The sequence below is a fragment of the Gigantopelta aegis genome, chromosome 10, assembly GCF_016097555.1.
Source record: "Gigantopelta aegis isolate Gae_Host chromosome 10, Gae_host_genome, whole genome shotgun sequence".
NCBI lineage: Eukaryota > Metazoa > Mollusca > Gastropoda > Neomphalida > Peltospiridae > Gigantopelta > Gigantopelta aegis.
In genome coordinates, this window is record NC_054708.1 from 2824938 (window position 1) to 2847225 (window position 22288).

General features: G+C 38.4%; 2 protein-coding genes across 5 annotated transcripts; one reads left to right on the plus strand and one right to left on the minus strand.

Moving 5' to 3' along the window:
* The first annotated feature begins 6081 nt into the window (after nucleotides 1-6081).
* On the plus strand, nucleotides 6082-14561 carry LOC121383100. Of its 2 annotated transcripts, none has more exons than XM_041512879.1 (3): nucleotides 6082-6192; nucleotides 7895-8061; nucleotides 14168-14561. In XM_041512879.1, exons 2-3 carry the CDS (start codon nucleotides 7905-7907, stop codon nucleotides 14452-14454), a joined length of 444 nt encoding a protein of 147 aa, XP_041368813.1. In that variant the 5' UTR covers nucleotides 6082-6192; nucleotides 7895-7904; the 3' UTR covers nucleotides 14455-14561. The 2 variants fall into 2 exon arrangements, with proteins under 2 accessions (XP_041368813.1, XP_041368815.1); XM_041512881.1 differs by having other exon boundaries at nucleotides 6094-6192; nucleotides 7898-8061.
* Nucleotides 14562-14817: 256 nt separating this feature from the next.
* LOC121383099 (glycine-rich cell wall structural protein-like) lies at nucleotides 14818-21517 on the minus strand. 3 transcript variants are annotated; one of them, XM_041512878.1, is made up of 6 exons: nucleotides 21434-21517; nucleotides 20629-20697; nucleotides 18957-19016; nucleotides 16346-17118; nucleotides 15616-16249; nucleotides 14818-15114 (listed from the first exon to the last, which is right to left on the minus strand). In XM_041512878.1, the coding sequence occupies exons 2-5, from the start codon at nucleotides 20678-20680 to the stop codon at nucleotides 15623-15625; spliced, it is 1512 nt and encodes a 503-aa protein (XP_041368812.1). In that variant the 5' UTR covers nucleotides 20681-20697; nucleotides 21434-21517; the 3' UTR covers nucleotides 14818-15114; nucleotides 15616-15622. The 3 variants fall into 3 exon arrangements, with proteins under 3 accessions (XP_041368812.1, XP_041368811.1, XP_041368810.1); XM_041512877.1 differs by having other exon boundaries at nucleotides 15616-16608; nucleotides 16663-17118; nucleotides 21434-21516; XM_041512876.1 differs by having other exon boundaries at nucleotides 15616-17118; nucleotides 21434-21516.
* Nucleotides 21518-22288: the final 771 nt, after the last annotated feature.

A 22288-nucleotide genomic window follows, 5' to 3' on the forward strand; every position in this document is an offset into this window, starting at 1 on the left:
GAGGTTGGCGTCTACGGAGAGTTGAGGACCGGTGTAAACGGAATGCAAGTCCGTAGGAACAATGGTCTGCCCGGACTTAATCTCCTAGGAATGCAGGTCCTAGGTCTAATATACCTAGGAATGCAAGTCCTAGGACTTATGTTCCTTAGGAATACTGGTTTGACTGCCAGGATATCAAGTCCGAGCCAGACCCAAACCCAAACAAAAAAGTAATAAAACGTCTGAATACATTATTTGTTTAATTTATTTGGGAGAATAAACCAGAAAAGATAAAACGAACATCAATAACACAAGACTACAAAAATGGTGGTATAAAAATGATAAATATAGATAACTTTCTTATAGCTTTAAAATGTATATGGGTTCGAAGATAATGGATAACCCTATTTAAGTCAGTTACAGGTATATCCACAGAGGATCTAATCTTATATGGGGATAATTTTATTGTTCGTAAAACATTGCACATGAAAAATATGTTTTGGAAAGATACTCTGGAAAATTGGGCAGAAATACAACAAAAACAAAATCCGAATAATGTAGAAGACATACTTGGAACAAATATATGGCTATATTGGTAAAAGCATTATTTTTATAAACGATTTATTAGACGAAAATTAATTTTTTGAGGAAAAATACCATATAACTACAAATTTTATCAACTATGCATCATTAATAAATGCTGTCAAATCATTTATATATAAATTAGATCAGTTAAAAGACGATCATTTTAACACAGTGAAACATCCTATATACCCTTTAAAACTGCAACTATTAATAAAAAGTAAAAAAGGGTGCAGAGATATGTATGACATTTTAAACTTTCAGTATGTAAAGCCAAAAGCACAGATAAAATATAGTAATGAAGGCTTCTTATTTGAACAAACTGACTGGGAAAAATATTATGTTTTACCATTTCGATGTGTGAAAGTTTCTAGCCTTGGTTTCAGTATAGATTACTGCGAAACATATTAACTACTAATACTTTTCTATACAAGATTAACTACACTGATTCTCATATATGTAACTTCTGTAATAATTTTCCTGAAACAATACAATATTTATTTTTCGATTGCGATAAGGTACACACTTTATGGGAAGCAGTAACAGATTGGATATTTACTCGAACAGGAACTATAATTCATTTTAATAAAATTATTATAATGTTTGGTTTGATAAATAATAATAAAAGCGATTTTATAAACTGGTTAATAATTAATATAAAATATTATATATACAGTATGAAAATACAAAAGAAATGTTTTAAGTATTAATGCTGTACATGGCATAATGCAACATAAATTTGAAATTGAAAGATATATTCTTTTAAAAACTTGTAAATACGATGTATTTAATAATGAATGGGCAACGTGGCAAACACTATCTTATTGAGACTTAAAGATAATCTCGACATGGAAACAGCTTGTTTGAAAACAAAATTCAGACATTTTAGAACAAATATAATACTTTTAATTTCATTTCTTCAGTATATATTTCTGGTAGATGTGGGTACATCTGTGAATATATGTACATGTATAATATATATGTGTATGCATTTATGTATGTGGGTATCTCTATGAATATACTGTCATATACGCGCAATTATGCACGAAGTAACTCTGTTCCGGACCAGACTTGCATTCCTGGACAATCAAATTTTTAGTCCGGTCGTACACATAAAAATTAAATTATAAATGTAAACAAAACGAAAAACAGTTTCCTTTTTGGTGTATTTAATTAACTTAGGATACTAGCGCCTCTCTTTATTTAAATATTTTCTATTTATTCCAATATTTTCCATTTATATAATTTGCAAGAGTTTGTACACATTTTGTTGACCTTATTACATGAGCAGAACCAAGGTCTTTATTCACTGCGTATTGTTCTAACTAATAAATGTTTAAACATTTAAAAGTAACTCAAAAACATTTACCATAATTCGAAGCATATTAGTACTCACAAATAAGTATAACTTGCCCATATGATATACCAGCACAATTATCTGTTAGACATTATATATTGGTATTTGATAATAATCATAATCATAATAATAATAATAATAATAATAATAATTTAACTATAAAAATGTGATATTTGCGTTATATACATTATCTTGTTATTATATAATTTTAAGTCTGTGCCTTTCTGTCAATAATGTTGCAGGCGCGTGTACATAGGGTGTGGGGTGGGGTGGTGTGTTCTAAACACCCCTCTTCAAAGCAAATTTCTTGACCTCTCCCCTGCATAGCTTACTGAACATGTGCCTGCTTTGTCAATTTTACTCATTTTAAAAATTAATTTGGTCTGACATATGACATATCAGACTCTAGCCTCTATGATATATCTTAGTCCCAACAAACCATACCATCGATAAACAAATATGTTAAATGGTTTTCATTAATGTTTATCAATTAATAGAAATATCAATGACTAAGAGTGGGTTTTAGCAGCTCAATGGGCTACTACACCGACTAAAACAAAACAGTAATCCCTGAACAATTATCATACTGTTAATAATATGCACACACAATTTACAAAGATCCTTTTAAACAGACGAACTACTCATGACACTTTTACACCTGACCGTTTTGGTCGCAATAGGCATTCAGACTCCCTTTTTGGGAGAAGGGGTGGGGGAGGCATGCTGATCATTATTGCCCGAATGAAACAAAAATGTCCGAATCAGGAACACAACGTATATTTATATTCGCATTACTACCAAGACGCTAAATAGGATTCCAAACAAATCAGTCTGCATCTTTATATGGATTACAACTAATACTGTGAGTAAAATTATGGAAGTGCATGTTGAAGATTTTAGGCCAGCTAATTTTGCCCGAACGTGTCCATTGCTCCCTTGATTAAGAAAATCACAATTAATCAGATTGTGACTTACCGTCAAAATATAAACTTACAAAACATATTGTTAAAAATTATGTTGGTGCATATAGAAATTGTCTTTTGTTGTTCACCAAATGTTAGGGGTTTTTTAGTTACCAGTTTTCATATATATATTTAAAAAAAAAAAGTTTGGGTTACATATTGAAGTGTGGGGGGGGGGGGGGGGAATATATTTGTTCGTGTTGAACACATGGACATATAGCCTACTTTATATCTGTAGTTGCTTTATATACTTTTGAAAAAGCAAGATATTCGTCCTACATCAATATGCTAACAAGAATGTAAGACGATTACAAAATCCACTCACGTGTCTGATCCACAAGTCTATGACGTAAAAAATAAAATTAATTTGATACTCAAACTTTAAAATATTTTTTGACATGGAGATTTGAACCCACAATAATTTTAAAAGATTCGTACACTTATCCATCACACTACGAAGGAAGGCTGCCCAAAACTCACTCCTTTTTTCGTGTCTTTCTGGCAGCTCGTGCAAATTGCAGAGTATAATAAACAGACATCTAATTTGCCGGACTAGTATTTCTGTCACTGCTGTAGAAGGAATTTAAGTCCGGTAGGAATACAAGTCCTAGGATAAAAACAACTTTAAAATAAACCAGGAATGAAAGTCCGGGTAGGACTATGGTTCCTAAGCTATGGAGGTCCGATAGGACTACTGTACATAGGAACCGAAGTCCTACGGACCTCGGTTCCTACGGACCTGCGTTCCTTTTACACCGGTCCAGCAGTCAGTGACGGGATCAGGTGCTTCCAGCTTAGCAAGGCCTGGATGACGATGTTGTAACCGGCGCTGCAGATCGTCTTGACGATTCGGTGGATAGTTGGGCTGTCCATCCGATGTAGAAGAATCGCTTGTCTGAAGATCTGCTGGCGTCGGTGTGTCACGACAAGTCCCGTCGCGTCGTTGAACCGTAGGGTGTACAGCTCGTAGTGAGTCCCATCCGGCAGTGGCTTCCATTTCTGGTTGCTGTACCGGCCTCTCAACTTCTTCGTGTCTGTTGTATCCCCTTGGACGTAGTCCCGGAATTGTCTCTTGAGTTTCCCCACGGCCAACTCCCACGGGTCTACGTCCTCCTCTGCAGCAGGCGGGGGGATTGTTGGAGCAGGCGGCTTCGACTTAGCAGGGTGGTCGTCTGGTGGTGTGACGGCTTTCCGCTTAGCAGCCACGGCAACAACTGTATCCACTGCCGACTCAACGGGAGCGGTAGGTAAAGTTAACCGCTTCACCGGAGTCGGCTTGGGAGTAGAAGTGTGCCGTCGCGGTGGTGACTGGTACATGGCAGTGTCCAGTGTCCCGCTGATCGCGTCCGTCGACTTGTCCGCCTGTGGCGAGCTGGTCTCCTTCCGCTGAGTAGATGGAGGGGGCGCGAACGCAGATGGAACCATGTGTCGCCCCTCTTTCCACGTCCTCTTCTCTTCCTCTTCGGGGTATCGAGATCGCAGTACACGCGACTCGATACTCACGCAGCACGCCGCAACTAGCTAAGAGTCCCCCAGGTGGGGGGTGGGGGGTGGGGGGGTGGGGTAGCTCGAAAGCACAAACAGCAACATCTTGCTTCATAGCGAGTTGAAATCGGAGTGAGAGAAGAGGGTGTAGCGGCCTTACATCTATCCATTGACTCGTTAATACTCGCTCTGGGTGGGGGTCGGTACCGGGATGTATCTGTACTTACCAGCCTTACGTCCAATGGCTTAACCACGACACCACCGAAGTTGGTTACACTTTTATTAAAGATCTTGTCCAAAAATAAGTTTGGATTGAGAGAATTCTTGCGGATTGCTTTCATGAGTATCCACATGGTTTCTTGTCAAAAACGGTTGAATTTTTAGGTCTGCAACTTAGTCGTCTAATAACGTACGGAATTAGTCGCAGGTGTAGGTTACGAGAACGTACGGAATTAGTCGCAGGTGTAGGTTACGAGAACGTACGGAATTAGTTAAAGGCGTAGATTACGAGAACGTACGGAATTAGTTAAAGGCGTAGTTTACGAGAACGTACCGATAGATAGATGTTTAGTTTAACGTGCCCATATACCACTAGGGTTTCGAACACGCCCATCCCGAGTCCTGCCTCCGATAAGATCGATGGCCTGACTCGGGATGGGGGGGGGGGGGGGGGGGGAGAGAGTTGAAAATGGGCAGAATTTTGAAAATAGAAATTAGTAAAAAAGTTAATAGAATTTTTAAAAATAAATAAATAAAAAGTTACAAACCAAATATAAAAAGAATTGACTGCTCGGCCGAATATTTATATAATTTGGAGCACTCTAGAAGGACAATTCAAAAATAAATAAGAGAAAGAAGAGAGGATCAGATTATTTAATAATATTTTTTTTAAAAGAAGTAATTTCGACATAAAATTTTGTCTAAAAGTTTAAAGTCCGATCTATATGTCCACGTGAGTGGCCTCGTTACGGTCGTTTGGGTGCACAGCTTATAGGGACGAGATGGGTTGCATCCCGTCAAGAAAACCCCTAGATTGTCAGTCATTAGACGTTGCAGATGTAGTGCTGTGCTGAAATACAGATCTTGAGAAGCCGGATCCGTCTGAACGAGAGAGAGTATCAGACTATGGTATAGTCCAGTCGTCATGGGTTGGTATAGTGGTGCGGACGGGCCCGACTCCGGAGGATACGAGATGGTATCACTATAAAGCAAAGAAAAGTCTAGAAAAGAGTAGTAGGGACCGACCCCGCTTCCTATTTCTTCTTGGAGTGGGGCGGTCAATCTTCCAGTGCTGCTAGAACAGGCTCGGACATGTAGAGACTAAACGCGAACAACCGTGGCGTTCTGCAGAATGGCCGTCACACGAGTCACGAAAAAACAAGTCGACATATTCAGCCGGAGAAATGACGTGGAAGCAAGGAATCTCGCTAAAAAAGAATCCAACCTGGTGGTGCAGGCTGTCGAAACGAGAAGCGTTCCAGTGTTCAATCAGTTCCAATGGCCGCATTCATCCCAGTAGAAAACTTCATTTCGTTGACAAAAACAACGAAATGAAGGATCCCCAAGTCGAGCACACGAAAGCACGCGCAGTGTGCACAAGCGAAACAAACACGTCTTACCGCGTCGAGCTCCAGACTGGGAATGAGAATGTACGGAATTAGGTCATAGCCGTGGCTTACGAGAATGTACGAAATTGGTCGAAGGCATAGATTACGAGAACGCACGGAATTAGACGAAGGCGCTAACAATAGTGTGACGTCATATTAGAAAGACGTCGTTTGTTCTTATCAAACTATTGCAATCAATTTATTTCTGTTTCTTACCACGGTAAGTGAAATAGTATGACAGGGCCTGCGGAGTGTATTTGAAAGGGGAGGGAGGAGGGGGGACTGTCAGTTCGATTGTCCGGGGAATGGAAATACGAGGACCCGAAGAGTTCGAATTTGTTACTGGAGTTCTTAGACATGCGCCGCTGAGATAATTTTGAGTTTCAGGTGTTAAAATAGGGCATTTCCAGTCTTCTAAGCACAATAACAGCGAACCGTCGTGGGTGGCCCTCCGCCCTTCCCGTTCCTCGGCCCCTGATATGGTATTTTTTGTTCAATTTATGTATCAAAAGTATGCTAAATTTAAGGTCTCACTACACAGTTCACTTCCGAGTAAGAGTTCATTCATCATGGTCTACTATAGTTCCTAACAGTGCTAATGATATGGTTCACATATTTGTATTTTTCAATGTTGAGCCTTGTGGCTGGATTTTGCCCATGATATTTTGTAATATTGTTCATTGATATTTTGGAACACGGGTGTATAGCGGGAGAGGCGGCCGTTGTGAATCGGTTCCTGAGAGAGAGAGAGAGAGAGAGAGAGAGAGAGAGAGAGAGAGAGAGAGAGAGAGAGAGAGAGAGAGAGAGAGAGAGAGAGAGAGAGAGAGTGTGTTTTTTGTTGGGTTTTTTTTTTTTGGGGGGGGGGTAGGCTTTTTTAAAGGTTTTTATTTTTGGGGAGGGTTGTCTTTCTTTGGTGGCAATGCTTCATTTGGGTTGTTTGCTAATACATTTGTAGCACAAATGTGATATAATATATGCGGATTGATTTAGTGTTATATGGGTTGTTTGCTAATACATGTGTAGCACAAATGTGATATAATATATGCGGATTGATTTAGTGTTAATGGGTTGTTTGCTAATACATTTGTAGCACAAATGTGATATAATATATGCGGATTTATTTAGTGTTATTTGGGTTGATTGCTAATACATGTGTAGCACAAATGTGATATAATATATGCTGATTGATTTAGTGTTATTTGGGTTGTTTGCTAATACATGTGTAGCACAAATGTGATATAATATATGCTGATTGATTTAGTGTTAATGGGTTGTTTGCTAATACATTTGTAGCACAAATGTGATATAATATATACGGATTGATTTAGTGTTAATGGGTTGTTTGCTAATACATGTGTAGCACAAATGTGATATAATATATACGGATTGATTTAGTGTTAATGGGTTGTTTGCTATACATGGTAGCACAAATGTGATATAATATATACGGATTGATTTAGTGTTAATGGGTTGTTTGCTAATACATGTGTAGCACAAATGTGATATAATATATACGGATTGATTTAGTGTTAATGGGTTGTTTGCTAATACATGTGTAGCACAAATGTGATATAATATATACGGATTGATTTAGTGTTATTTTCTCACTCAGTGTCACTAGGGGCGGGACGTAGCCCAGTGGTAAAGCACTCGCTTGATGCACGCTCAGTTTGGGATTGATCCCTGTTGTTGGGCTATTGCTCGTTCCAGCCAGTGCACCACTACTGGTATATCAAAGACCGTGGTATGTGTTATCCTGTCTGAGATGGTGCATATAAAAGATCCCTTGCTACTAATGGAAAAATGTAGCGAGTTTTCTCTGTATGTCAAAATTAGCAATTGTTTGACATCCAATAGCCAGTGTTTTATACATTGTCAACCCAAACCCAACTATAACCATGTCACTGTTTCCACGAGGCCAGCAGCTCGCACATGGATGTGACGTCACAGTGTCAGATCGAGTCCAACTCGTGGAGCACCTTGATGGAGCGGAGGAAGAAACTCGCAGCCGCCCGAGAGAGATTCTTCAGTCACACCTACCCGACAGATAACAACCTCGATGAGGTGGAGATCGACCAGCTCGCGCAAGGTTAGTATACAGTTAACTCCCTTGTGTACTGTATCAGTATACAGTTATCACCCTTGTGTACTGTAAGAGTATACAATTATCTCCCTTGTGTACTGTAGCAGTATACAGTCATCTCCCTTGTGTACTGTAGCAGTATACAGTTACCTCCCTTGTGTACTGTAGCAGTATACAGTTATCTCCCTTGTGTACTGTAGCAGTATACAGTTATCACCCTTGTGTACTGTAAGAGTATACAATTATCTCCCTTGTGTACTGTAGCAGTATACAGTCATCTCCCTTGTGTACTGTAGCAGTATACAGTTACCTCCCTTGTGTACTGTAGCAGTATACAGTTATCTCCCTTGTGTACTGTAGCAGTATACAGTTAGCTCCAGCTAGCAGTGGAGTAAATCATAACACATTGTCCACGATATTAACATAAATTAAAAAAGAATAGAAAAAAGAGAATTTTCCCAGGTGAATCACACATGTAGTGATGATAGCCAGTCCTTGTTTTGTGTAACAAGAATATCTGAACTAGGTGATGTCAACCTAAATATGGAAATAATCTGTCATTTTTCGAGGAACCCCCCACCCCCCCCCCCCCCCCCCAATTTGCCATTTCACAGTTGTCACTCCACCCCGACCATGTGTTTATACTTGGTATGTACAAATAACTCATGGAAAGTCAGATCTCATGCAACACAATTGTCCACTACAAATGTAGGTGCAATTCCTGTCAAATATCCAATTTCTTACCTATTTTCAAACTAGGGTGCATTTTAAAAGCACTATCTTCGTGTGCAACACGACACTGATTGGTCAGTTTACTTATCAGCTAAATTAAGAACAATTTTTTTTTTTCGGTTTATAAATTTTAATGCTCCAAAATGAATACTTCATGAAAGTCATTTGGTTATATGTTGACGACTGGCCAAGGGGAGATAACTCTTTGAGGAGTTTCACTGTTTCGAGCTGAGTTTGCCTGTACAAAAAATGGAGAAAAAAATGATTGGGATGGTACATTGGAATTTTTTTTCTTTAAAATAAAGATTTCTATTTTAGGCCAAGTCTGACTGATTGCTAAACCTGGTAATATCATACTGTATAGAGGGGGGGTATTTTCAGGCCATCTCATCTGTCCTGCAATTTTTACACTTGATTTTAAAGTTGAAAATTGTGGAATGTGGGAAACATTTTCATTTACTTAAGTGATTATCACAAAACTGTTGCTCTGTTGAGAGTATCTTTGGCATAATGGGTAACCACTAGCAGCCATACGTCCACCATGACACAACAGCATGTTGTTTCAGTGTGTTGTTACTGCATACCAGGACAGAGTATTCGTGTGTGTGTGGGGGGGGGGGGGGGGGGATTCTGCGGACCTGGCATATGTGTTCCCAGAGGCAGGGTTATTTGTCAGTCAGATAATTTTGAAAAGTGAGAACATGTTTTTGTCACACTGGGGAAGACTAAACAAATTTAATTTGTACACTGACATTGAGAAATTATTATGGGGAAATCCCGCCCAAAAAAAGAAACAAGCTTTGGGTAGACCCCCTAAAAGACAAAATGTATATGTAATTGGTCACAAATTCCATCACCAAAAAGAAGGTACACTGCTCCAAATGCCACCAAATCACCTACCTGTACCAGACTGTTCAGGGAAGACTTTGATGCAGTGGCTAAGCCGTCAACGAGTCGAGGTGCATCTTCTTATATCGTCACCGATTCACAGGGGACGACTGGAAATATACGGTTACTTCTGCCTCAGCCAGCTGTTCCCGATACCTTGGAAGATTTCCTGAAACAAAGCAATCAAGACTTAGATGGCTATAAACTTCTTCATTGTGGTAAAGTGCTCAATCTATTCAATGAATCTTATCGAGAACATAGAAATAACTTCCCAACATGTAATGGTGATCTGAAGTATGACGAACAGTCCTATCAACAATGGGGTATGTTTTGGCGCCTATGATTAAAATGTGAGCTATGCTATTTTAGATCGAAGAAGCACAACCTGTACGAAGAAGTCACTTTATCCACTGCACAAGGTCAGAAAGCTGCTCAGCCTAATATTGGGATACATGTTGGTCTTATGAATACATCATTTGGAATTACAGGATTTCGCGATTCCTTATCCGCAGCTGGTATACCTGTTTGAAGCAAGCGTTGAATGCAGATTTTAGCCAATTACGTTGGATCCAAAACAGTGTACTTGAACAGACAGGATATGAAAGAAAGACTGTCTAATTTGGTTCGACTAAACAAACTAAAAGGTTTCACCAGTGTTCGCAAGATAAGTGTCGAGGCAGACTGCCGTTACAACAGTAGACTTTTCGGTGGGAACTCTAGCACACCTCTGCAGCCTGAAACTCAAGCGGTCTACACCATTGTTGAGAACGAAACACCTAGAAAGAAAATTATTGGGATCTACACTGCAAAAACGCTAAAATCCTCAGATCTAAAGGAGAGAAAATTACATGTCCAAATGACAATGAAAAATGTACAGCTAATATCAAGACTACAGATTCCATCGGCAATGAGGGTTTGTATGCTGAAAAATGTGTTAATGAATTTCAAGTGGATGAAGACAAACTGAATATTGGCTATTTCATGACTGATGGAGATTCACATGCTACTGACGGTGCTACCTGAGCACAGACAGGTTCCATTGAGAATTTACGTGACACTAGACATTTTTCTAAAAGCCAACAAAAGGCTATTGAGAAGTTTTATTCAGCGAAAACATGTTTTAGGGAAGACATAAATAAGACCGAGAGAAATGACGTTTTGCCATCGATATCAAGCAACGTTGTCACCTCAAACTTGACATCGCCCACCGTCAACTTGCAGGAGATATCACTAAAATAACAAGACAAATGACTTACACCGTGGATTCCATTGTGGCGTGTGTGAGTGGCAGCTGTTCAACACTGTGTCAAAGGCTTTCATTCGTGTGTTCGGGCAGGCGGATCAAAGCATGGAAAGCAGCTTATTTACCTGCAGACTCAGTTCCTAAAATGAAAGAAGACGATAAAGACTTATTAAGAAAATCCTTAGAACATCGACTCGGCAAAACTGCAGTCCTGAAAACAAACTTAATACAAACACTAAAAAAATAGAAAGTATCAACCGGGCTTATACTAGAACAAATCTGAAACAAGTGACATTCTATCGCAACTTTGAAACGAGAATACATAGTGCAGCCCACATACTTAACAAAGGAATTCTAAAGTCTACTGTTACGAGATGTCAACTAGTGGGAGCCCCACTGACTGGAAGAATACACGCCCTCGCAGAACTGAAAGCTCTACTCGGTACAGATCCCGAAGAAATTACCTTCGCAAGGTTCGATATCAACAATATGACAACAAACACCACAGTACTGCAAGAACAACCTACAAGAAGAATGTGCTCGACTCCGAAGTTGTACCACCATGTCTAACAGATCATACATACCTGTCCCCAAGAAGACAATATAACCTGGATGGCCGACACAGTGTTTCGAGACAATGTTTAGACAGTGCTGACGGTTGTTGTTATCATAATGTGGTTCGAGGCTCAAGTGTTCAATGTTAATACAGAGGGAGTGGTAACATAAATGCGATACATCCATGCTACGAGGTATGTCAAAGTGATTGTGGTGGAGTATATACTGAAGTCGTGTACTTAAAAGTTTGGTGTTTTGGACGACCAGGTATTTTTGCATGAATAACTCCATATTTGTTATGATTCTTTCTTTTGTCCCATTTTTGGCAACCTGTCCAAATTACACATTCCAAATTTGGCTTTTTTTCAGTCTTGGCCAGTATAAGATTTTTCATAGTGAATACCCAGTTTGAGTTCACCTCAAACTTAACATTTGCTGTTGTCATATTACATCAATGATTATGTAATAAATTATGAAAATTAAAGCAGAAAAAATTAATTTGTTGTTCCATTAAAATTATGAAATATGCAAATACATTGTTATTATTACCTTGGAAATCAGTATTTTTTGTGTGAATTCCAGTGATATGTGTCAAGAGTGTCTTCAGGTAGCAGTGAAGCAAGTCATAACAGACTGTCCACCATATTAACATATATTAAAAAAGAATAGAAAAAGAGAATTTCCCCAGGTGAATCACATGTAGTGATGATTGCCAGTCCTTGTTTTGTGCAGCAAGAATATCTCAACTAGACCTGTGATGTCAACCTAAATCTTAAGTAATCTTTCAGTTTTGGAGGCACTCCTCAATTTGCCATTTCACGACTGCTAGGAAGTCACTCCATCCCGACCATGTATTCATACTCGGTATGTGCAAATAACTCATGGAAAGTGAGATCTCATTCAACACAATTGTGCACTATAAATGTTGGTACAATTTCTGTCAAAGATCCAATTTTTTATCTATTTTCAAACTCATAAATTATTTTATTAAACAATGGGGTGCATTTTAAAGCACTAGCTTCGTGGGCAACACAACGCTGATTGGTCAATTTTACTTCTCTGCTACCTCCATTGTGTACTGTGGTAGTACACAGGTAGCTCCCTTGTGTACTGTAGCAGTATACAGTTATCTCCTTTGTGTACTGTAGCAGTATACAGTTATCTCCCTTGTGTACTGTAGCAGTATACAGTTATCTCCCTTGTGTACTGTAGCAGTATAGTTAGCTCCCTTGTTTACCCTAGTAGTATACAGTTAGTTCCCTTGTGTATCGTAGTAGTATACAGTTAGGTCTCACTACACAGATGTCATCTGCCATTGAAACCCATGTTAAATTGCCCAACTTCAAACGAAGATTGCCAATAGAACGGGTTCTCGTTGGCACTAACAACATACACCATTGCGAACATACATTATATAAGCATTTATTTTCACTCCAAAATTGAGAACATTTCCGTATCAGTTTTTTGCTATATGACCGCATCTGGCTGTAGTACCGGTCCGAACAGGTGGTTCATTAACCGATTCACTCCGGCAGTCTCTTGCGCTATACACCCATGTCCCAAAGGTCGATGCACAATATTACAAAATAGAATGGGCAAAATACAGCCAGAAGGCTTACCATTAATGGGACTAAAATATTCACAGGAAGTTTAAATAAGTGAATAATTTTAAATAAATTAAATAAATCTAAATATTCAGTATATAGATATATAATATCTAATTTTTACGGAGAAAAAGGATCTTATTAGTCGGAATAGCAGCAAAATGAGGATAGTCTCTTTAAAGATGGGTTGATTTAAAAATAAAGTTACCCGAGATGGCGGGACGTATCTCACTTTTATTTAGCGCTCGCCTGATGCGCGGTCGGTCTAGGATCGATCCCCGTCGGTGGGTCCATTAGACTGTTTGTCGTTATAACCACAACTACGGCTGATATGACAAAGATCGTGGTATGTACTATCCTGTCTGTGGGATTGTGCATATAAAAGATCCCTTGCTACTAATGGAAAAATGTAGCGAGTTTCCTCTCTAAGACTATGTTAAAATCACCAAATGTTTGACATCCAATAGCCGATGATTAATAAACCAATGTGCTCTAGTGGTGTAGTTAAATAAAACAAACTTGTTGGTCCATAAACAAGATGGTGTCGTACTGTATACAAATCAGTACTGATAGCGAGCTGGTGCTGTAAGTTTGCAGAATGATTTGTTAGTACACTCAAACCTGCTATAAAGACCACTTAAAGTATCTAGGAATTATTGCTTTTATTAACAGGGGTCTTGATATACAGGTTATCATGCACGTCGACAGACTCTAGTACACTTCATTGATATTTAGCGCCATTGCTTGTACACCTTAGATCATAATATACTGTTCTGTCTTTATACTCCATCACGTCGGTGGGCCCATTGGGCTATTTCTCGTTCCAGCCAGTGTCCACGACTGGAGTATCAAATGCCGTAGTATGTGCTATCCTGTCTATGGGATTGTGCATGTAAAGGATCTCTTGCAGCTTGTTCCGAATGTGCACGTAAAACCCTATGACCTGACCTAATTAAAAAATGTAGCAGGTTTCCTCTCTAAGACCATATGTCAAAATTACCCAATATTTGACATCCAGTAGCCGACTATAAATAAATCAGTGTGCTGTAGTGTCGGTAAACAAAGCAAACTTTAACTTCACCTTTTACAGAAGTGGTAACCAATGTGTTAATGGAGCTGGCTAGAGAATGGCGGGAGGCGTTCCGGAAGGAGCAGAACAGACAAATGGATAAGATTCAGTGTTTCGAGTGCGACAAGAACTCTCCTGTGGCGGAGGTATGCATGCCTCATAAACTCGCCGGAAGTGTGACGTCGAAGCATAACGAATCCAAAACGATGCTGAATACATTTTGGGAAATTCTACTGCCATGTCTTAAGGACAAAGAGAAGGGAAATACCATGGATCATTCGTCTCTTAAACACAGAAAGCGTCATTAACATTATTGTTTTTACTATAGTAATTTTCAAATTATTTATAAAATTAATGAATTTTGTTTTAAAATGTAAATTTTTATTTTAAAAAATAAATAATTAAATAACCACAAGTCATGTAGCTTTTCAAATTATTTACAAATTCATGAATTAATTTTTTTCACATTTTTATTTGAAGAAATAAATAATGAAATCCCCACAACACATCATGTAGCATCACTTTAAAGGGAAACAATCCCAGTATACATTACGTATCCAGCAACAAACTTCATTGTAAATATTCGATGTTTATTTACAAATGATAACATTAAACAATGGAATTTAAATAAACATGAACAAAGACACAAACAAAACACAAAACACATTCGCTATCTGACATTCGGCACCAGCAAATTTATGGAACTTAAATAAACAGACAAACGACCATAACCAAAACACGTACGCTATCTGGACATTCGGGACAAGCGTCATGTGAATTTGTAAGATCATATTTAATGGAAATTAAATAAACATGGACAAAGGCAAACGAAACACAAGACAAATCCGCAATCAGGAAATATCGATTTGTACGCGCCATGTCACGTTTTAAGATCAAATCCATATCACGCATGTGCAATTGTCCGTCATTGTGCGTTATCCGACCGATCTACTTTGAACTGCATGTCCCTGAAAATAGAGAAAGTATTTTATTAACAAATAAAAATATTATCAATCTAAGTTTGTTTTAAAATCATTGCTATAAGCAGCCAAATCCAAAGAAGGGAAAAAAAAAAAAAAAAATACACAATGAAATATATATATATATATTAATTATCTCCCTTTTGTCAACGTCCGCGCTACTAAATTATGCATCCGTCACTAATTAATATATAACAGCCTATTATATTTTTTCGGCAAAAGTAAAATATGTTAAATCATTTTCATTCCCCAATTGTAAAATACCACAATCTAAACCATGTGACATTGGTAATGAAATCTTATTACTGGTAACCTCATTACCTGATTATCAGCCTGTGACATTGGTAATGAAATCTTATTACTGGTAACCTCATTACCTGATTATCAGCCTGTGACATTGGTAATGCAATCTTATTACTGGTAACCTCATTACCTGATTATCAGCCTGTGACATTGGTAATGCAATCTTATTACTGGTAACCTCATTACCTGATTATCAGCCTATGTTCCGTCTGTTAAATTGTCCATTTTGTTGCCGCATTTGCCTGTTTCTTCTGTTTTGACTTGTCAGTCGACTGGCTAGCAACTCCGTAATTCCGCTGCTAAATGCTGGCCCTAGTCCGGCTCTAGAGGTACCTTGTCTTGTGGTACGAGATCCAGTGCCAGTACCTCTTCCAGACTGACCCTGTCCCCTATTACCAGATCCAGTGCCAATACCTCTTCCAGACTGACCCTGTCCCCTATTACCAAATCCGGTGCCCATACCTCTTCCAGACTGACCCTGTCCCCTATTACCAGATCCGGTGCCAATACCTCTTCCAGACTGACCCTGTCCCCTATTACCAAATCCAGTGCCAATACCTCTTCCAGACTGACCCTGTCCCCTATTACCAAATCCGGTGCCCATACCTCTTCCAGACTGACCCTGTCCCCTATTACCAAATCCGGTGCCCATACCTCTTCCAGACTGACCCTGTCCCCTATTACCAAATCCGGTGCCAATACCTCTTCCAGACTGACCCTGTCCGCTATTACCAAATGCGGTGCCCATACCTCTTCCAGACTGACCCTGTCCCCTATTACCAAATCCGGTGCCACTACCTCTTCCAGGATTAATTTGCCCCTGTCCCCTGTTACCAAACCCAGTGCCCATACCAGTTCCAGGAATTGCCTGTCCCCTATTACCAAACCCAGTGCCCATACCGCTTCCAGGAATAACCTGTCCCCTATTACCAAATCCGGTGCCCATACCGCTTCCAGGAATAACCTGTCCCCTATTACCAAATCCGGTGCCACTACCTCTTCCAGGATTAATTTGCCCCTGTCCCCTATTACCAAACCCAGTGCCCATACCGCTTCCAGGAATAACCTGTCCCCTATTACCAAATCCGGTGCCCATACCTCTTCCTGGATTAATTGCCTGTCCCCTGTTACCAAACCCAGTGCCCATACCACTTCCTGGAATAACCTGTCCCCTATTACCAAACCCGGTGCCCATACCGCTTCCAGGATTAATTTGCCCCTGTCCCCTATTACCAAACCCGGTGCCCATACCGCTTCCTGGAATAACCTGTCCCCTGTTACCAAACCCAGTACCAATACCGCTTCCAGGAATAACCTGTCCCCTATTACCAAATCCAGTGCCAATTACATTACCAGGAATAGCCGGTCCTCTATTACCAAAACCGCCGTCAATTCCAACTGGAGGAATACCTGGACCCTTGTTGCCAAAACCGCCACCTGTTCCAATACTCGGTCCCATATTGTTAAAACCGCCACCCATTCCAATTCCCGGTACCTGTATCCCCTTTCCGGGAATACCAAGACCCTTATTGACAAACCCGCCGTGTATTCCTTTGCCAGGAATAACATGTCCCTTCTGGCCAAACAGAGGATCTACTGGTTCGGGTAGAGGTTCAGGGAGAGGTTCAACCTCGGGTTTAGGTTCAGCTATTGGCTTTACTGGCTGGACATAGGGAGTTCTTCGATATCCTACAAATACAGGAATAGAAACGAAATTAGGATTCACAAATTGAAACAAGGACAACTAAATACTGTTATTTTTATGATCATGCGAGGAAGACATTTTCGGTACAACTTAACACTGATATCTCTATGTTCACATTAGTAAAACATTTAGATACAGCTTAACATTGATATTTTATGGAATCACGGGGAATAAAAGAAAGGAATGTTTATATAAAAAAACCCAACATCCTGGCACATTCCTTGGTGGTCGACAGCAGCTGTTACACATGATCCAGAGAGAGGGAGAAGAATAACCACTGACTACTCTTTTATTAGAACTAACGGCGTTTGCAAGAACATCCTCCCAGAAACAGAGCATCACGTACCACGGTCTTTGAATACTTGAATGTTGTTTGTGATCTGGTTGGACAGACAAAAACAACAGGTCGGCTAAGCACATGAACAGTAACATGTTGGAATATTTAAACAACAGGTCGGCTGAGCACATGAACAGTAACATGTTGGACTATTTAAACAACAGGTCGGCTAAGCACATGAACAGTAACATGTTGGACTATTTAAACAACAGGTCGGCTAAGCACATGAACAGTAACATGTTGGAATATTTAAACATAAGGTAAGTGAAACAAAATCTCGACTCGCATGTTTTGCATTTAATATCCACAGTTATTTAAATTTCAGATTCACTTTCTGTGACTGCAAATATATTTCATTGGAAAGTGAGATCGGAGACCCAGTACTAAGATCTTTTTTTAATAATTAATATTAATATTTAAATATAAACGATGCCTTACTTTATAATAGCCTGATCCTGTGTTATATAAATAAATAATGACTCACTGTCGTTATAACCTGTTTCAGTGGGACAGGAGATGCTCAGCTTTCGGGAACACCTAGTATCATCATTGTTTTACAGTGATTTATGAGTGCATGCCATCACAGCTGTATATATTTCATTGAACTCTATCCTATGCAAGTTTGGCTTTTCTAAGCTAGTCCTGTGCGTGATAGTCTTCCTACAGGCGATGAAATATCCTGTTACGGATATTTACGGACATGCTAGGTAAGTGGCGGTCCTCCTAAGGAGGAGCATCTGATAGAAGGTCATGCAAGCAATCACGACTTAAACACATAAAACGTCCTCGGCTGTCTTGTGCAGAGATACGACTTTGATCACGGATACGGTTTTGCCATTCAGATTGACTATTGTAGTGTTATATAATATGTAATTGATATATACAGATCAATGGAAAGAAGTAACGGTTCACACCAACACTAACAGAATCTAGTTACTGCAACGAAACCCCTCGCCCATAATGTCAGGACGTGAACCATGTCACTGACACACAATCTCAAGGGCGGGACGTGGTAAAGTGGTCAGTCTAGGATCGATCCTCGTCGGTGGACCAATTGGTCTATATCTCGTTCCTGACAGTGTACCACGACTGATATATCAAAGGCCGTGGTATGTGCTATCCTCTGGGATGGTACATATAAAAGATCCCTTTTTACTCTCTAAGACTATATGTCTGAATTACCAAATGTTTGACATCCAATAGCCGATGATTAATAGATCAATGTGCTCTAATGGTGTCTTTAAACAACAACAAAAAAAAAAATTCTAAACTTTCTCAATCTCAACATTACGACGATAATAGTGACTGAACTTTGGTCTACAAAACCAAGTGTTCCCTCATTTCCTTGTCTCAGTACGTACTGTCGTAATAACCGAACCCACTGTTACATAACATGTAATATATAAATAAAGGTATCACTTACTATCGTGACAACCACATTCAGTGATAAATATTATGTAATTTATAAATCAAACAATCACTTACTGTTGTTGATACCTGCTTCGATGTTATCGGTTAGTTGTGCCTGTGCTATGTCTTCATAACCTGCAATTACAACCATGCGTGTGTGTGTGTGTAAGAATGGTGTTAATTAATTCTCAGAGATGATCAAATGGAACTTTTCTCATTTTCAAATTACTTAAAGACTATTTGTGTATATACAAGCTAATTAACTCTATATTTACTACTACCAACATTCATCGAGAATATGCAATATAGTATAACCTGAAATGTTATTAAACTTCTCACGTTTATTTGTATAAAAATACTGTTATTAGACCTCTGTTCAGAAATGCTGTCATTAAACCTTTGACGTTTTTGTTTTTAAAATGTTGTCATTAAACCACTGATGTTTTGGTTTAGAAAAATGCCGTTATAAAATATATCATGTTTCTGTTGTAGAAATGCTGATATTAAAACCCTGATCTTTCTGTTTAGACATATTGTTATTAAACCGCTGATGATTCTGTTTAGAAATATTGATATAAAACATCAGATGCTTGTGTTTTAGAAATGCTGTTATCAAACATATGCTGTTTCTGTTTAGAAATGTTGTTATAAAACAACTGATGTTTCTGTTCTAGAAATGCTGGTATTAAAACTGATGTTTCTGTTTTAGAAATACTGAAATAAATCATTATTTTCTGTTGTAGAAATGCTGATATTAAAATCTGATGTTTCTGTTTTAGAATACTGATATAAAACTCAGCTGTTCTTGTTTTAGAAATGCATTTATGAAAACTCTCATGTTTCTGTTTTAGAATACTGACCAAAATGACAGCTGATCCTATTCCTTATTTCGAAGTTGTGCATTGTTTTTCATCTCTTTGGTGAACCTCTTGCACATTTAGTATTTCTGCATTGTTTTAGATGAAGAGATAGACGACAGATGTGGTGAGTCAACCACTATTTTACTCTGCATTGATTTAGATGAAGAGATAGACGACAGATGTGGTGAATCAACCACCATTTGACTCTGCATTGTTTTAGATGAAGAGATAGACGACAGATGTGGTGAATCAACCACTATTTGACTCTGCATTGTTTTAGATGAAGAGATAGACGACAGATATGGTGAATCAACCACTATTTTACTCTGCATTGTTTTAGATGAAGAGATAGACGACAGATGTGGTGAATCATCCAATGAAGAGATAGACGACAGATGTGGTGAATCAACCACTATTTGACTCTGCATTGTTTTAGATGAAGAGATAGACGACAGAAATGGTGAATCAACCACTATTTTACTCTGCATTGTTTTAGATGAAGAGATAGACGACAGATGTGGTGAATCAACCACTATTTTACTCTGCATTGTTCAGAGATACGGCCCTGTCATGCATTACGGTTTTGTCGTTCACATTTATTTAACCTCTGATATGTTTCTTTTAGGTATGCTGAGTTATGAGTTATTAACGTTTAACATCTAATGTTTATATTGTAGAAATTTTGTGTTATCAAATCTCTGATGTTTTCGTTTAGAAATGCTGTTATTGGATCTCTGAATTTTTTGTTTTGGAAATATTGTTATTAAACCTTTGAAATTTCTGTTTTAGAAATACTGTTATTAAACCTTGAATTATTAAACCTCTGGTGTTTCTGTTTTGGTAATGCTGTAAACTTCTGTAGTCAACACAGATTGCATTAGGCCTACCTGACACCAAGACTGCGCAGGCGCAAAGACACAAACTCAGCATAGCAGCCATCGTAACCGATTTGTCAACTGAAATACATAATGGCACAGTAATAAGTATTTAAAATCAAGATATCCACAGCTTACAGCTGATACATAACACGTGTATAACACCATCGATTTGTCAACTGAAATACATAATGTCACAGTAATAAGTATTTTATATCAAGATATCAAAAGCCTACAGCTGATAAATAACACGTGTATAACACGATTTGTCACCTGAAATACATAATGTCACAGTAATAAGTATTTTATATCAAGATATCAAAAGCCTACAGCTGATAAATAACACGTGTATAACACGATTTGTCACCTGAAATACATAATGTCACAGTAATAAGTATTTAATATCAAGATATCCACAGCCTATAGCTGATAAACAACACGTGTATATTACCACCGTGGCCTGAATAATACTAAAACTTGAAGATATACGTTTCACATAAAAGTATATTTTCAGTAAATTTAATAATAAATCGACTAAACACAGCTTTACTGTTTAAGTGTTAATATCATCTAATACTTATACCATTACAATATAAGGTGTGGGGGTTTTTTTTATAATAGTACGAACTGGATGTAATGAAACGAAACCTTCGTGTGAAATATTGATAGTCAAAATCTTCTCCTCGTTAACTTAAGCCTTAGTTATAATACTTTAATGACTAAAAATCACAAACAAAATATAAAAAATTAAACAATTAGTATAGTGCAATAGCACAGTATATTCACTTCATACTGTGCTATTACAAACAATATTTACCTCAACTGATTCACGGGTATGCAGTGGCGCACTACATTTTCTGAATTGTTTATATGCTGTGTATTCAATGACGTAGGTGGCTAATGTAACGGTAGTCCAGTTGCGTCGTTTCGTATCAATCAATCATAACTGCTGCTTTCCGTGTTTCCTCTGTGTGCCACGTCCTGATGTATACGCTTGTCACAATTCTTTATTTTGTTCCGTCATCGTCCAGACTTTCCGTTTACATCGCCTTATTTTATAGTTATATGAGCTAGGTTGTCAACTGCAGTAAGTGGTGACATGTAAATTAATAACAAAAGAAAGAAATAGCTTGTAAGAATGTGTCTAAATATTTATTTGTATTTCAAAACGCCTCCTGTTGTTTTAAAAATAGGCGGACAAAAATAGATCACGTTGAAATTACTCTCTCTCTCTTTCACAGAAACAGACAGAGAGAGAGAGAGAGAGAGAGAGAGAGAGAGAGAGAGAGAGAGAGAGAGAGAGAGAGGAGAGAGAGAGAGAGAGAGACGGAAAGAGAGAGAGAAACATACATACATTCAGACAGGGGGGGGGGGGGGAAGAGGTTTTTTGTGGGGACCGGGTTGTTTTGTTGCCTTCTTTTTTTCTGTATGTCAAAATTACCAAATGTTTGACATCCAATAGCCGATGATTAAAAAATCACTATGCTCTAGAGGTGTTGTTAAACAAAAAATCTTTTTGTTGTCTTTTCTTTTGTTGTTGTTTTGGGGGTTTTCTGTTGTATAAAATAATTACAAATGTGTAAAAAAAACAAGACCAATCAACAATCAAATTGAATAAAATGGTGTATTTGTGATACTCCGACGTTTTACAGGACGTTCCGACATCAAGATG